The following is a 13,748-nucleotide window of genomic DNA, read 5'->3' as shown; positions in this document are numbered from 1 at the left end:
CTCAACAAACATAAAAACACAGTTGGTTTTAGTCCTAAGCAGTTAAGAACCTACTTCTTGCATATATAATCTATTCATGCATGTATTCTTTAAATATCATACTCACCTTTACGAACTTTTTGAATTTAGCTTGTTCCATTGTTTTCATTATTGATCAACTTTTTTGTTTTGTTTTCCTATTGTGCTGCAGGGATATACATTGTATAATACTTTTGATGTCATGATTAGATTGTTAACGAACTTTTGGAATCTGCTGTTTGCTCCTGCTCTGTTGTGTACCGGTTTCCTGGGCCTCTGTCAAGCTGTTTGTACAGCTTTTAGCCCAGGCGACCATCCACTTGTTGGAAAATAAATTTGATTTGATTTGATTTGATTTGAAGTCATGCTGAGGATTAAACATGACATCATGGCCAATAAAAAGACTAAGGCCTTCGATAATGTAAGGCACGATGCAATTATCAAGAACCTTGAAGAGCTAAGCATGCGTGCAAGAGCCTTTGCTTACGGAAGCAGCTTTCTCAAAGACAGAAAACTCAAATTAAAATTCCTACAGACAGAATTCCCAATCATCAGGACAACTGGCAGGGACACCCCACAAGGTTCGGTGCTCTCCCATTTCTCTTCAACATAGCAATGAATGACCTCCCGTCCCTGCTCAAAACAATACAAGCTATCAAAGTTAGCCTATATGCAGATGATATCAACATCTGGCTAAACACAGGCTTGGAGGCAGAAATACAGGACAAGTTCTAGCATATGGCTAGAACGGTCACAGAGTACGCGGAAAATATAGACTTCCAGTTTTCACTACAAACATCGGAGCTACTAATCTACATGAACAAAAGGGAGAAGCCAAGCTTCAAAATAACAGCGGATTGTCAAAACGTGCCCCAGGTTAATCAGGTTAGGGTCCTTGGACCCATCTCGCAAGCAAATGGCAGAAACGAATCCCTAATAGCCAAACTAGAGAACTATGCTGCATAAGTAACGGCCCTCATCAGAAGGGTATCTCTCAAAAACAGAGGACTCAAAAAAAGAGCCTGCTAAGATTAGTGCAGGCTTATATCATCAGTAGGGTAGGATATGCAACACTCTATCTAATTCGGACAGCAGATGAAAGGGAATGAATCGCCGTGATAATAACGGGGATCATCAAAAAGCGCACTCAGCCTTAGCGGCACCTCCACGATCTGACTTCAGGAATGGGGTACAAACACAGCGGTGGAAATAATGGAAGCCACAAGAATAGCGTAGATGCAGAGCCTCAGTCAATCCAAAACGGGAAGGCAAATTCTAGAATGGGTCGGGCTCCAGCACGACAGAGGGACCGAACCCAAGATCAACCAGGGCCAAAACTGTAGAACCAACCTGTACTCCCACCCATGTCAAGAAACATGAGCCCCATTCACAACAAATAGAAAAGGCAGAGCCAGAGTCATCGAAAAGGAGATGAGCAAGCTTGACGTGAACTCCATGGCGTACACTGACGCAGCCATTCGGAAATCGGAAGCTGCAGTCGCGGCCTTGGTGGACGGAACCGGAGCACCTATAATCACGGCATCGGTAAAAATAAGAATTCTGGTCATCGTTGAAGAAGTAGCAATTGCTCTAACCTGGGTTGGCACCAATGCTAAAGTTATTAAAAGTAATCGCAAAACAGCTGTTTGGGACTTGACAAAAGGAATTCTAGAATCTAGGGTGATCTCACTGAGGATCACAATAAAATGGACGCCAGGCCACGAATCGGTGTCTGGAAACGAAGCCGCTCACGTACTCGCCCGAGATACCTACCACCGGAAGAACTTCCAGCAGGTCGATAACCCAGTACCCGAACAAAGGTTAAAAACCTACCGCGAGACCTGTGAATGATAAAAACTCAACAGAAAAGCTTTTCCACTCCACATAAAGAGCTAAACAACGTGGAGGCTAAATGTTTTCACTGATTACAAGCCAGAAATTGCCCATATTCAATATGGCTGGACCGATTCAAAATAGAATACTGACCAATACGAAAAATATAAACACTACAAACAGAGAGGTACACGAGACCACATACTCTGGCAATGCCCCTTTTCACCTAGACCAATGGCCAACATTCAAGATTAGGAAGCTTGGTAATCTCTTCTACAAAGCGAAAACTTTGATACCCAAAAAAGTCGTCCGCCTGGCGGGTAAGGCCGCGAAGAATTAGTGTATTCTTGCGCGCTCCTAGTCACGGAGTCCCAGCCCGCTATTCGGGTCACCGTATCTGAATGGGGAAGTACGTGATTCTCCTATATAGGTAGCACTAAAGTTTTCAATCGATCACTGAATCGATGACAAGTTTGCAGAGAAGCCGAGTCAGCCAAGTAAATATTCTTCGATCGCACGAAATATCCCGAAAAAAATGGTTAATGAGCAAGACCGCATGAGGCTAAAATCAAATTTCATTTTCTGTTCTTGCAAGTATTGGAATGAGATTTAATATCTGAGAAGGTCTCATTTCTATGCACAATGGGCAAACGGATTTGCCACCTTTAAAAACCAATTGACATAAATTTGGAAGTATTGACCGGCATCTTAGTGAGACTCTCAATTAATGGAGGCGGGCGTATATACTCACATATATACTTTGATATGACTAACTGGCGAGCGTGTGTCTGGAGCACAGGAGAGGTACATACATTCACTTTCCAAGATCTTTGGTATTACCAGCAACGCTCGAGATAATAGGGGTTTGGTACGGGGGATGTAAGCGCGGTCGCTGGGTGCTCCAACTTCTGAAATTAAAATTTTGTCGCAGGCTATCACAAATAAAATGCTTTGAAATGCTTGCGATTTTGGTTCAAATGCATCGGTGCTCACTGCATATTAATCATGAGCACTGCAATTATTGAGTGCCTCTAAAGGTTAGGAAAATTTGCCACATTCGACCGTCAAATTTGAATGTGGGCATTTTTAAACATATCTCCAAACACCTGTTGTCGGACAGTGTGGCAGTTATATGAGGAGAGAGAACTTCGAAGCTTATAATATTTTGCCGCTATGCTTAAATAGGAACCAAACAACCTTGCTGTCGACAAGCTTTATTACTATTTAACTAGTGAAAGACGACTATTAAGATGTGGCCTTTTAAGGATAGCGAATATATTTACTCTGAAATAACGGAAATGCATGCAATTATTTCGCACTGTGTAGGGCCATAAAATGAAACCTGACATACCCCCCTTTTCTAGGCAATGACCTTGTGAGCCTGTGGATGTGGGATGTGGGAAGATCCTGCTGAGAGTAGGAGTTACTTTTCACGAAAACCTGTCGAAAAAGATTAGAAACATCTGAGAGGTTGCTAGCTCCTACTGCGAAGTTAACAAGGGTAATAAATGAGTAAACACCTAAAATATCGCATCCAAATAGTACAGAAATGTATAATTCCAATGTCCACCAAAAACACAAGAAGGTATAAGGAAGGTAAACGGGTTATCGTCTAATTAAGGTAGGCTGTATGAGTGCTCTGAGTGCCGGCGCTTTACCATCATGTTAAAGCGGCGGCTGTACTCCTCACCACATCCCTTTGTCTGTCTCTGGTCGCCACATGAGAAAGTGCGGCGGAAAGTCTAGTTTTTTCTCCGATGGGTGATAAGAAGTCACATCCACAATGAAGTGTTTACTTCCGCCGTTTTGATGCTGCAACTGTAAACAGAGTCACCGTCCGCTGCACCTGGTGCCACACGATGTAAATAACCAGCCAATATTGACTCGAATGGTCATTCTAACCAGCCCCATGAATGTCCCAGTGTGGCCTAATGTCAGTGAGTCTGAGTCAGGGCGCAAGGTTCACAATGGCTTGGATTCCTATCCCATCCGTCTTATGAAACTAGTTCTCAGCTCTCCTCAACTTGGTTATAGCTTGTGGTCTCGTCATGCCATCCAACCCGCGGAGAAATGAGTGCCCTGTCATGTAAATTTCACTCAAATTTGGTAAGAAATGGCAACTCACTGCAGATGGCGGAAAGCGAAAATTACTTTTCACCGTCTTTAATTTCGATTGCAATATTTTTTTCTTTGAAAAGCAATACGTTTTGGATGCAACTGTTATATACTTTTCTCTTTAGCGATACCGGTAAGCTGCTAGACATAATCTGCGAATGCTTGCCAAATGTACTCACCTATGGCGCTGAAACGTGGAGGGTAACCAAGAGAGTTCTACTTAAGTTGAGGACAACCCAGAGGGCTACGGAACGAAAAATGTTAGGGGTAACATTAAGAGATAGGAAGCGTGCAGAGTGGGTCAGAGAAATAACTCAAGTTACCGACATTCTAGTGGAAATTAAGAAGAAGAAATGGACATGGACAGGACATGTAGTGCGAAGAGAGGATAACCGATGGTCGCTAAGGGTAACAAACTGGATTCCTAGGGAAGGAAAGCGTAGCAGGGAACGGCAGAAAGTTAGGTGGGCGGATGAGATTAAGAAGTTCGCAGGGGTCAAGTGGAGGCAGCTAGCACAGAACCGGGTTAAGTGGAGAAATATGGGAGAGGCCTTCGCCCTGCAGTGGGTATAGTCAGGCTGATGATGATGATGATGATGACGTTTTGGATAAGAACATGCTTGAAGAGCGACCCAAGAAACGCGTAGTATTTATGGAAAGCACACGAAGTCACACGCTAGATTCGTTCACAAGCAGCTCCTTCTGCTAAGGGTCAGTGTTAGTGGCATATTTTGCTAAAGAGCAACTGCTGCGTATTAACGAATCTGTTATTCCAAAATTCATCGCCCTTTTCAAGTTCCATCTCTACCAACCTGAGTAACTTTGAGAAAGTGTTTTAGAGTTTATAAAGAAGGACTCGTTCTTTTTGTGCTAATATGCCAACCACAGGAATGGATTATAATCCTTAGCATCGCCATAACTACGCAGGTTCCGCAGTAAAATGGCGTCTTATAAAGTCTTATAATACAGCCGTCATGTAATGGAGTTAAAGCATATTTGATACAAAATTTATTCGGTAATGTGAGAAGATAACAAAAATGATTTATGCCCCATTTTAAATGGATGCATGACCATCGCAATAGCCTAGAGTAACTAAGCGCATATACTTATCATTTTGCACTTGTTACTAGTTAGGTGCAATTAATAATTTTTTTAATAATGGCAGCAGACACGAATGACTAACAGCAGAAATAGTAGAGGTCATTGTGGAAGATTCAAAGAATTTGTTTTCGACACAGTTTATATATTCCGTTCTTTTCATTTCTGCGTTCCAGAGAGAGCGCCCGAAATATGAAAACCAATCGTTTGTCAGCACTCATGTGATCTTCTTTTTTCTGCTTTCAAGCATGCGGCTCATCAAGAAGTTTTGCTGTAATGAAATTGGACCCGAGAAGTGTGAATACTTCATGCCGGTTGTAGGTGCCTGGTCGCTTGGCTTTCGCCGCATGAGGATGAAAATGCATGCTGCTGAATGACTGCACCTTCTTTGACGCAGAAACAAAATTTGCTCTTGTTTTGTTGTACAGTATTTCGACTGCTTACTTTTTCCGCAACACTCAGACACCAGCAGGTGTTCACACCATGTTTCGATATGAGCCGTAGACCCATATATTTGTAACCGGCTTAACGACTTGCCGCTACCCTGGGACCACAACCGCTATACAGCCAACCTTGTTTCCACACGCTTGGAATCACTTCGAAAGTGCCCAGTCACCTGACTTTCTTGTATGAGTGAAATACTTTCTAATGTGACAGAGAATTTAGCCGGAGTTTATAATGTTCGCTGACATGCTACTCTGCATGGTGGATTAGGGATTAAATGAAAGTAAGGTTAGAAAAGAATGCGGTCATTAAAGATGAATGGATGGCTTTTTGGATACGACTTCATTGAAATTCTATTATTTGCTCTGAAATGAGGGCACCATATTGGGTGAGACGTATAGTGCCGAAAATAAATAACGGTCTTTCAACGCCGACTGAAATTTGCGTATTTCACTTAGAGTTAACCGCCAAAATAAATTGTTGAGTAGTTTGAGGTATTCATGAATTTGTAAAAGGAAAACCAGAATAAGCCCAGTCATGGCGGTGAGTGGTTATAGCACTCGACTGCTGTACCTGAGAATGCTGGACCGAATCCCGGAAGCGGCGGCTGCTTTTCGATGGAAGCGAAAAGCAAACCGTGAGTGTACTGTGTGATTGATTACCGTGCACGTTGAAGAAACGCAGCTGATAGCAATTTTGGGAGCCCTCCTGAACAGCGTCTGTATAGCCTGCGTCACTTTGGAACATTAAGCCTTATAACTAATCGAACTAAAACAAAATCGGCTCAGGTATTCTAGGTTCGCGCAAACATCATAAAATCGGTTCCACTTGCGTCAAAGTTCCCTCCTTTTTTCGAACAGCGAATCAAGTAACGTGAGACAACCTGCATACTGTAGCAGCTGCCGGAGCAAGAGAAAGTAATACTATTGTAACAACAGCGTTTCAGCGGAATACAGCCCAAACAAAACGTTTCTGTGACGACTCTAATTGTTGGCAGTTGTATACAGTTAAGTCGGTTTAGACATATTGAGACTGGGCTGAAAGAAAAGGAGACTAACTACTTACAGTCCAGATACAAAAAGGGTTTTCAGCACAGGCGTCGCCGCGGTGAGCCCGCAGAGCAAATGAGGTGAAAACATAAATTTACCCTGAACGGTATGCAGTAAATGCAAGTTGACACGGACGTCATTGGTCAAAGACAACCCTTCAGTGCCCTATCATATTCGCTTTTATAAATTTCACGGGGGACAATGGCCTTCGTGTCGCTGTCTCTTCAGCAAGTGAGCGCTCTTGTCTCTTTTTGCGCCACGCATCACGCCAGACAGCAGCTGTCAGCAACATGTCAGACACGCGACACGCACCCCCTATTCACCTCTAGTTAGGCGCTGAACTCGCGGAGTATTGTCTAAGACGGCATGCTCACTGTACCAGGCTGCTTCTCTTCGAGGAAAAGGTCATTTCACTAGAAACTTCCCAGACCTCAACAGCGACAATCGCCAATTGTCTCGGCAAAAAATTGGGCAGTTTTCATTGTACAATTACAATTTTGCCAAGTTATTTTTGCCGAAAAGCATTTTTTTCTTAGGTAGGCGGCTTGCAATATTTATCCGAAGGCGTAAAAGATGGTGCATTTAAATATTTTAAATGAAGTGCGAAATCAGATAAAATACAAGATTCTGTTTTATATTATCACAGACGGGATGTTTCTTATTTAACTTCATTAAGCCCCATGCAAGCATTTTCTGAGTTCTCTTGGTTCAATAAAGAGCAAACATTGTGCGCTTTTAATATTTTTGATCATGAAGATATTTCCTGGTTTAATCACTAATAGATGTTTTCATCGTGCATCGGTCGGCAGAGGTTATGCCAAAATATTTTAAGCTTTCTTTATCTTTAGCCCCACCGGGGTGGCGCAGTGGTTACGGCTCTCGACTAGTGCTCCCAAGAATGCGGGATCGAATCCCGGCCTCGGTGGGCGCTTTTCGATGGAGGCAAAAATCAAGGCGCCCGTGTAATGTGCGATGTATGTGCACGTTAAAGAACCCAGGTGGTCGAAATGTTCGGAGTCCTCCACTACGGCGTCTCCCATAGCCCGAGTCGATTTGGGACGTTAAACCCCACAAACCAAACCAAAAGGTACCGTTTAGGAATAGCAGTCCCAAAGTTCGCAAAAAGTTATGTTTTTCAGAGACTGAAAACTCAGTTAACCTAGAGGTCTTCGACTTAAATATACGTGAGACCCCCCAGAGCATTAAACTCATACACTTCTTAGCCTGCAATCCGCGGCTTTTCGCTTCAGTAAAGTTTGTCTACCCAGCCAGGGTGGCACAGCGATTAGGGTGCTGGAATACTGTTACCAAGGATGCGGGATCGATAAGCAAGGCGCCAGTGCGCTGTGCGATGTCAGCGCACGTTAGTGAACCCCAGGTGGTCGATATTTCGGCAGCTCTCTACTACGGCTTGTTTCAGAGCCCCAGTCGCTTGGGGATTTTAAAACTCATCAACCAACCAAATTTTGTCTTACGCGACAATATATATATTGTGTCGTTCATATCCAGTTTCACTGGTCGGCACTTCCGAACTGTGTTTTCACAGCATATTACTTGTGTGTCGCCAACCGTTACTTTGGGCGCATGTTTAATTTAGCTCTTTCCCAAGCCAACACTTTCTCAATAAGCTGATACCATCAGAAATCCATCTTGAACAATGCGCTTTCCAGTTTCACCCTTATTTTGCCTTTGGCGTGGTCATAAATGCGAAGAAAGCATCCATCGGATGCCTAGTGTGTGATAATTTTCGACTTTGCAGAGGCAGAAGAATCAAAGGGGTGATTTAATTTCTCCTCTCTCACTGTACAGTGAAATGATGGCACATACGGGCCCACAAACACGTAAACCTGTAAACAGAATTTTTTTTTTTAAATTTGTTTTCTCTGCCTTTTGTTTTCTAACCCCCTTATCTGTTCAAAACTTAAGTTTATATTTCAGATTAAGACAACTTGTATGTTCACGCCTGTTTCAAAACTTGAATTTCTTGGACATTTCAGCTTAATCTGGCGGCAACATGAAGTATTGAAGGCGTCTCTGGCCTGACGTTGTAGAGCTGTCGCGTTCCTTTCACTGCCATTGCAATTGCGAATCTGGAAGCCACTTTTCCTTTTTCTTTTATTTGTGTTTTGGACGCAGATTTTTAAATTATTTTTTGCCCAGGCCTCTGGGTCTCTTCTCTCCTCTGGTAGTATTCAGTACATGAATATTTGAATACTTTTAATTTAAAATTCATTTTCCAACCAAGTGGTAACATTTCCATCGAGAGGAATAAAATTAGTTCCTGCGTTCACGTTGAAATCCGTGGTGTTTTTAACTCCTTATTTACCATCAACTTTTCTTAACGTTATACTGAGAAGTAGGCGATGCAGAAACACTTGGTGCTACAACCTGATTTATCCAATGCGTTTTCAGAGTACCGAGACCCATTCATGTCTCTTATAGGCGCACTTCGCATCTGGCCGCAATGAGCCCTCAAATGTTTAGATGTTATCATTTGGCATCGTGGTATAGTGGAAACATCTGACATCAAAGAAGTCCTCGTAGCAGATGCTTCGTCTTCGTCCGAGCACATTCAGGAGACATTTAAACACCTACTCTGCTCTTCTATGAAAATGCTTTCCGTCAGGAGGAGGAGAAATATGAGGAGAAAAGGCAGGAAAGTTAACCGGTAAAAGAAACCGGTTTGCTACCCTTCACTAGGGGAAAGGAGTCAATGGAAGGTTTGTTTTGAGGAGCGTTAAGCGTCCGAAACGAAACGAGCACGAATGATAGGATCCAAAAAGAAATGAGCACAAATGACAGGAGCGATCTTGTTTTGGGAGTACGGCAGCTGGAGTTTCTGAAACACGTTAAGGAGTGGAGACACACAGAGAGCTAGATAGAAGTGTGGTTTGTCTGTGAGTACGGCGGATGGAATTTCTGAAAAGCGTTAAAGAAGGAAGAGGCAATGAGCACAAAAGAGAACAGACAGACAGACAGAGAGACAGACAGACAGACGGACGGACAGACAGAGAGACAGACGGACGGACAGACGGATGGACAGACGGATGGACAGACGGACAGACGGACGGACAGACGGACAGACAGACAGACGGATGGACAGACGGACAGACAGACGGACAGACAGACAGACAGACAGACGGATGGACAGACGGACAGACAGACGGACAGACAGACAGACAGACAGACAGACAGACAGACAGACAGACAGACAGACAGACAGACAGGCAGGCAGGCAGGCAGGCATACAGACAGACAGACAGACAGACAGACAGACAGACAGACAGACAGACAGACAGACAGACAGACAGACAGACAGACAGACAGACAGACAAGCAGACAGCCAGGCAGACAGACAGACATACAGACACAGACAGACACAGACAGGCAGACAGACAGACATACACAGACAGGAAGACAGACAGATAGGCAGACACAGACAAGCAGACACAGACAGACAGACACAGACAGACAAACAAACAGGCAGACACAGACAGACAGGCAGAGAGACAGGCAGACGCAGACAGGCAGACACAGGCAGGAAGACAGACAGACAGACAGACAGACAGACAGACAGACACAGGCAGACAGACAGACAGACAGACACAGACAGGCAGACAGACACAGGCAGACAGACACAGGCAGGCACAGGCAGGGAGGCAGGCAGGTCGAGCCATAAACGGCACTGCAACGTTGCTTCTTGACAAGGAATCTGATGAGTTAAGCGGAGGCTCCGTTCAGGATCCGGAGTCCTGAGGCGGCGGTTGCAAACCTCCCCCGTATTCCACGCCGAAATTCTGATCTCCAGTACCAAAGAGCGAAGCGCACATGCTGCATCAAACCTCGAAGTTGGTCCTAAAGAACGCGGCCGGATGTTCTGAAACGGGTTAAGTATCGAAAACGACAATAAGCACTAAAGATGGGAACAAGGTTGGTTTGTGACTACGCCGTCTAGAGTTCAAACACATTAAGGTGCCAGAACTCTGAAGATACTGAAGACAGCACGTGGGTCAGTTTGTGAATAAAGCGGCTAGATTTTTGAAACGCCTTAAGGAGTCGGAAGACAACGACGATGAAGGTAAACAGCACTAACGACTGGAGAGAGATTGCTTTGTGAATAAGCTCGCTTCATTGCCGCGGAGAAAAAAGGACTCTCGTACGGCAGCGGTCAGTGTGTGAGGCGCAAAGAAGTGGGAATGACGTGTTTTTGTAGGGGTGGCAGGCTCCATGCTTCAGAAAAATTGGTTCTTCACGAAGCATATGGGCCGGAACTATTTTATTGCAATGAATACACTTGTGCACTGCGGAGATAAAAGCAAAGGTGAAAGAATGGAAGCCTTCGCTTTGAGGGTAGATACTACAGTGCAGTTAACGTAGCCTTGGCGGTTTGCTATGTTTCTCTTTTACTCGATTCCTTTTTTCATTGAAAAGATTTGGTGGAACCCTACGCCTACAAATAACAAAGCATAAACTAGAGCTACAAGGGTTCTCAATTCCTACTCTTATGTCAAACTAGGCAGCACTTTAAATGCCAAAACAAAGCGATATTTTGTGCCCCAAACCCTAATGCCGCAAGGAGAAAGATGCGTGGCCATTTCAATACGAAGTTTATCGCGTATTTTTTCCTCCCCGTTTTAACGATGTCAAGGTTTTTCGAAGCAAATTCGAGTTAGGACGACGGCTTTTTCGCTTAACGGGCCCAGTATCATTTGGCGTAAAAACTCTCTACCGAGTTTGTGCTGTCATGCGAAGGTTTACGCTCTAGCATTGAGCGGGGTAGGCTACGACCTATTTTTGTCGGTAATCTATGATGTCCGTGGCGCTTCGCCAAACGTTTTCTGCCGCATGCAATGATAAGTGAAGCGTGCGATTTACTCAAAATGTTCATGCTGACTTATTCTCCTTCATCTCATGCAGAATATTACTACGTCATATTTGTTACCCTATATGCCTTTGTAATTTGGCTGTCCCTTAACCCTACATTAAATATTTACATACACAGTTTATATTTACGAATATTATCTTATGCGGGACACCGTTCAACCCTGGAAGGCTCCAAAGTCGACAATAGCGCAGTCAGTGAAACCTGTCCGGATCCAGCAGCACTGACAGCCTCCCATTTTCTGCGGCACTGCGGAACATAATCCTGAGGACTGGCTAGACCAATACGTACACTAGAGTTGCAGCATTTAACAATTGGGACGACGTCTTAAAGATTCAGAACAGAATATTTGCTGTGGACGGGACAGCGCTGACGTTGTATGAAAACCACGAGTCCTCGCTAATGACTTAGGAGAGCTTCACAAAGGGACTGTTGAAAGAGTTCGTGAGCGGGGTAATGAAAGAAACCGCAAAACTGCTTCTTCTGGTGGAAGCCCAGATCCCTAATGACACTGTTCTCACTTACGTTGAAGAAACGAAGCGCTTTTAGCGCTGCACTATCCGAAAGATGACAGAGGAGAAGGTTAAACGGCTATTGCGAGGCGTTAAAGTCGCTTTTTGAAGGCCTTGTCAGAAATTCGCCGAAAACCAAGGAGGAATTTCAAAATGAAGAGTCCACTATCGAGAAGACGATGGACACCCGGATGCGCCACTATGCGATCACTCCAACCGGCCTGTGCAAGCCATTGCAGCAGCGCATCTGTGAACAGAGACAGCCTTCGGGTCCTCATCCGAGAGATCTTTCGAAAGGAACTCCGAAACTGCAGGTGGCGACACTAGATGACGTCGCCAGTGAAGAAGTTGAGCAGGCACAGGGTGTTACTCAAGCGAAGGCTTTGATGGCTCTTGCGCAAGAAGCAACTGAGATGAACTATGCTGACATTACGTTGTCCTGCGCCCCACTATGAGCTTCAAAGACCTCGCCACTACCGTCCTGTTCCCGAAGGCCGCCCTTGGCCCCAGCCGCCAAACCTATAAACGACCTCCAAGCGCCAGGAAATGCGACGCCTGGAGAATGTCGATCAAACGACCACTGTCCTTCTACTGTAGTGAGGCTGGACACATCATCCATCACTGTCCATACCGGCGTTTAGGCCTACGAGGTTTTGCCGTCGACGCTCCACAACCAGCTAGAGACCACAGGAAAGCGACGCCTTTCTGAGCAGGGAGGAGCACGCATCATCAACCCCTCTGTCCCGCTCACCAATGTCGCTCGGGACCCGCTTTGCGTCTCTGTGTGGAAGCTATGGCAAGGATGGTCGATAAATTAATAGCAGCAACGTTTGAAGGTTAGGTTGCTCAACAGCGAAAATACAAAGATCGTTCGCCATCTATGGCCAGTAACGACGCAGCCAATTTACTGCTACTCCCCACGAAGAGATCGACGGCGAATCGACCGGAGTTGAATCTGACACCTAAGCCCGACAAAAGGACAAGGGTGAGCTCCGGCCAATATTAAAGTACATCACGGAGCCGAGATCGACCATTGAGGCAAACACGTAATACAATAATGCGTAGTGCTATCGACGGTCGCTCTGTTACTGGCTTAGTGGGCACCGAAGCTGACTATTCTGTCATCAGCGGACTGTTCGCCACCTAGGTAAAAATTGTGACGGCGACTTGATTTGGACTGCTAATCCGCACCGCTAGTGGTAACCCCATTACTCCTTCCGGCGATGCACTGCAAGGGCTACAGTTAATGGCCGGACTTATCCTACCTGCTTCATGATGATATAAAACTGCTCACGAGATATCATTTCGGACACAGATTTTCTCTGAGATCATGCGGCGATAATCGACCTTCGACCAAAGGCCATCAAGCTTTCGACCCAGGTGAAAATTTTCTGCTGGTTTCTTGCTGGAAGCTGCTGGTTTGTGCTGGAACCAGCAGGTAGCCTGCTGGATTTTTGCTGGTTGTACTGGTTCCAGCAGGGTGCTTGCTGGTTTTCCACTGGTCCCAGCAGGCGACCTGCTGGCTGTGCTGGTTCCAGAAAGGTGCTTCCTGGTTTTCTTTGCTGGTTTTAGAATTTTGCTGGTTTCCTCCTGGAATGCTACTGGAACCAGCAAGTAACCCACCCAAGTTTACAAACGCATATAATGGAGTTCATTTACGCACGTGAGAACTTGTTGCATTCCCCTATCGCGAGCTCATTCATTCTACAAGAACGTAGCACGGAAAGTATATACCTGTTTTTACACCATGTTTCTGCTCCGTGATCAAAATATCACCGTAGCTGCAAAAGACACCTT

General features: G+C 44.9%; 2 protein-coding genes across 7 annotated transcripts in view; one reads left to right on the top strand and one right to left on the bottom strand.

Moving 5' to 3' along the window:
- LOC146193287 (uncharacterized) overlaps positions 1-6,721 on the bottom strand; it is a 35,126-nt gene extending 28,405 nt beyond the window's left edge. The window contains exons 1-3 of one of the 6 annotated variants that reach the window (XM_084602660.1): positions 6,574-6,713; positions 4,146-4,210; positions 3,203-3,291 (exon numbers count right to left, since the gene is read on the bottom strand). Coding sequence is in view for 1 of the 6 variants with exons in the window: in XM_084602657.1 (XP_084458783.1) it covers positions 6,656-6,697 (42 nt within the window). In the remaining 5 variants the exon portion in view is untranslated. Of the gene's footprint in view, positions 1-3,202; positions 3,292-4,145; positions 4,211-6,573 lie in introns of all 6 variants that reach the window. The other 5 variants (XM_084602661.1, XM_084602659.1, XM_084602663.1 and 2 more) reach the window with 5 other exon arrangements.
- LOC146193286 (phospholipase A1-like) overlaps positions 1-13,748 on the top strand; it is a 230,302-nt gene that overhangs the window by 196,242 nt on the left and 20,312 nt on the right. The gene's annotated exons all lie outside the window — the stretch shown is intronic.

Source organism: Amblyomma maculatum, chromosome 4, assembly GCF_055883805.1.
Source record: "Amblyomma maculatum isolate TAMU_Amacu chromosome 4, ASM5588380v1, whole genome shotgun sequence".
Classification (NCBI taxonomy): domain Eukaryota; kingdom Metazoa; phylum Arthropoda; class Arachnida; order Ixodida; family Ixodidae; genus Amblyomma; species Amblyomma maculatum.
Note: the sequence above shows the minus strand (reverse complement) of the source record. Positions and strands in the feature narration are given on the sequence as shown.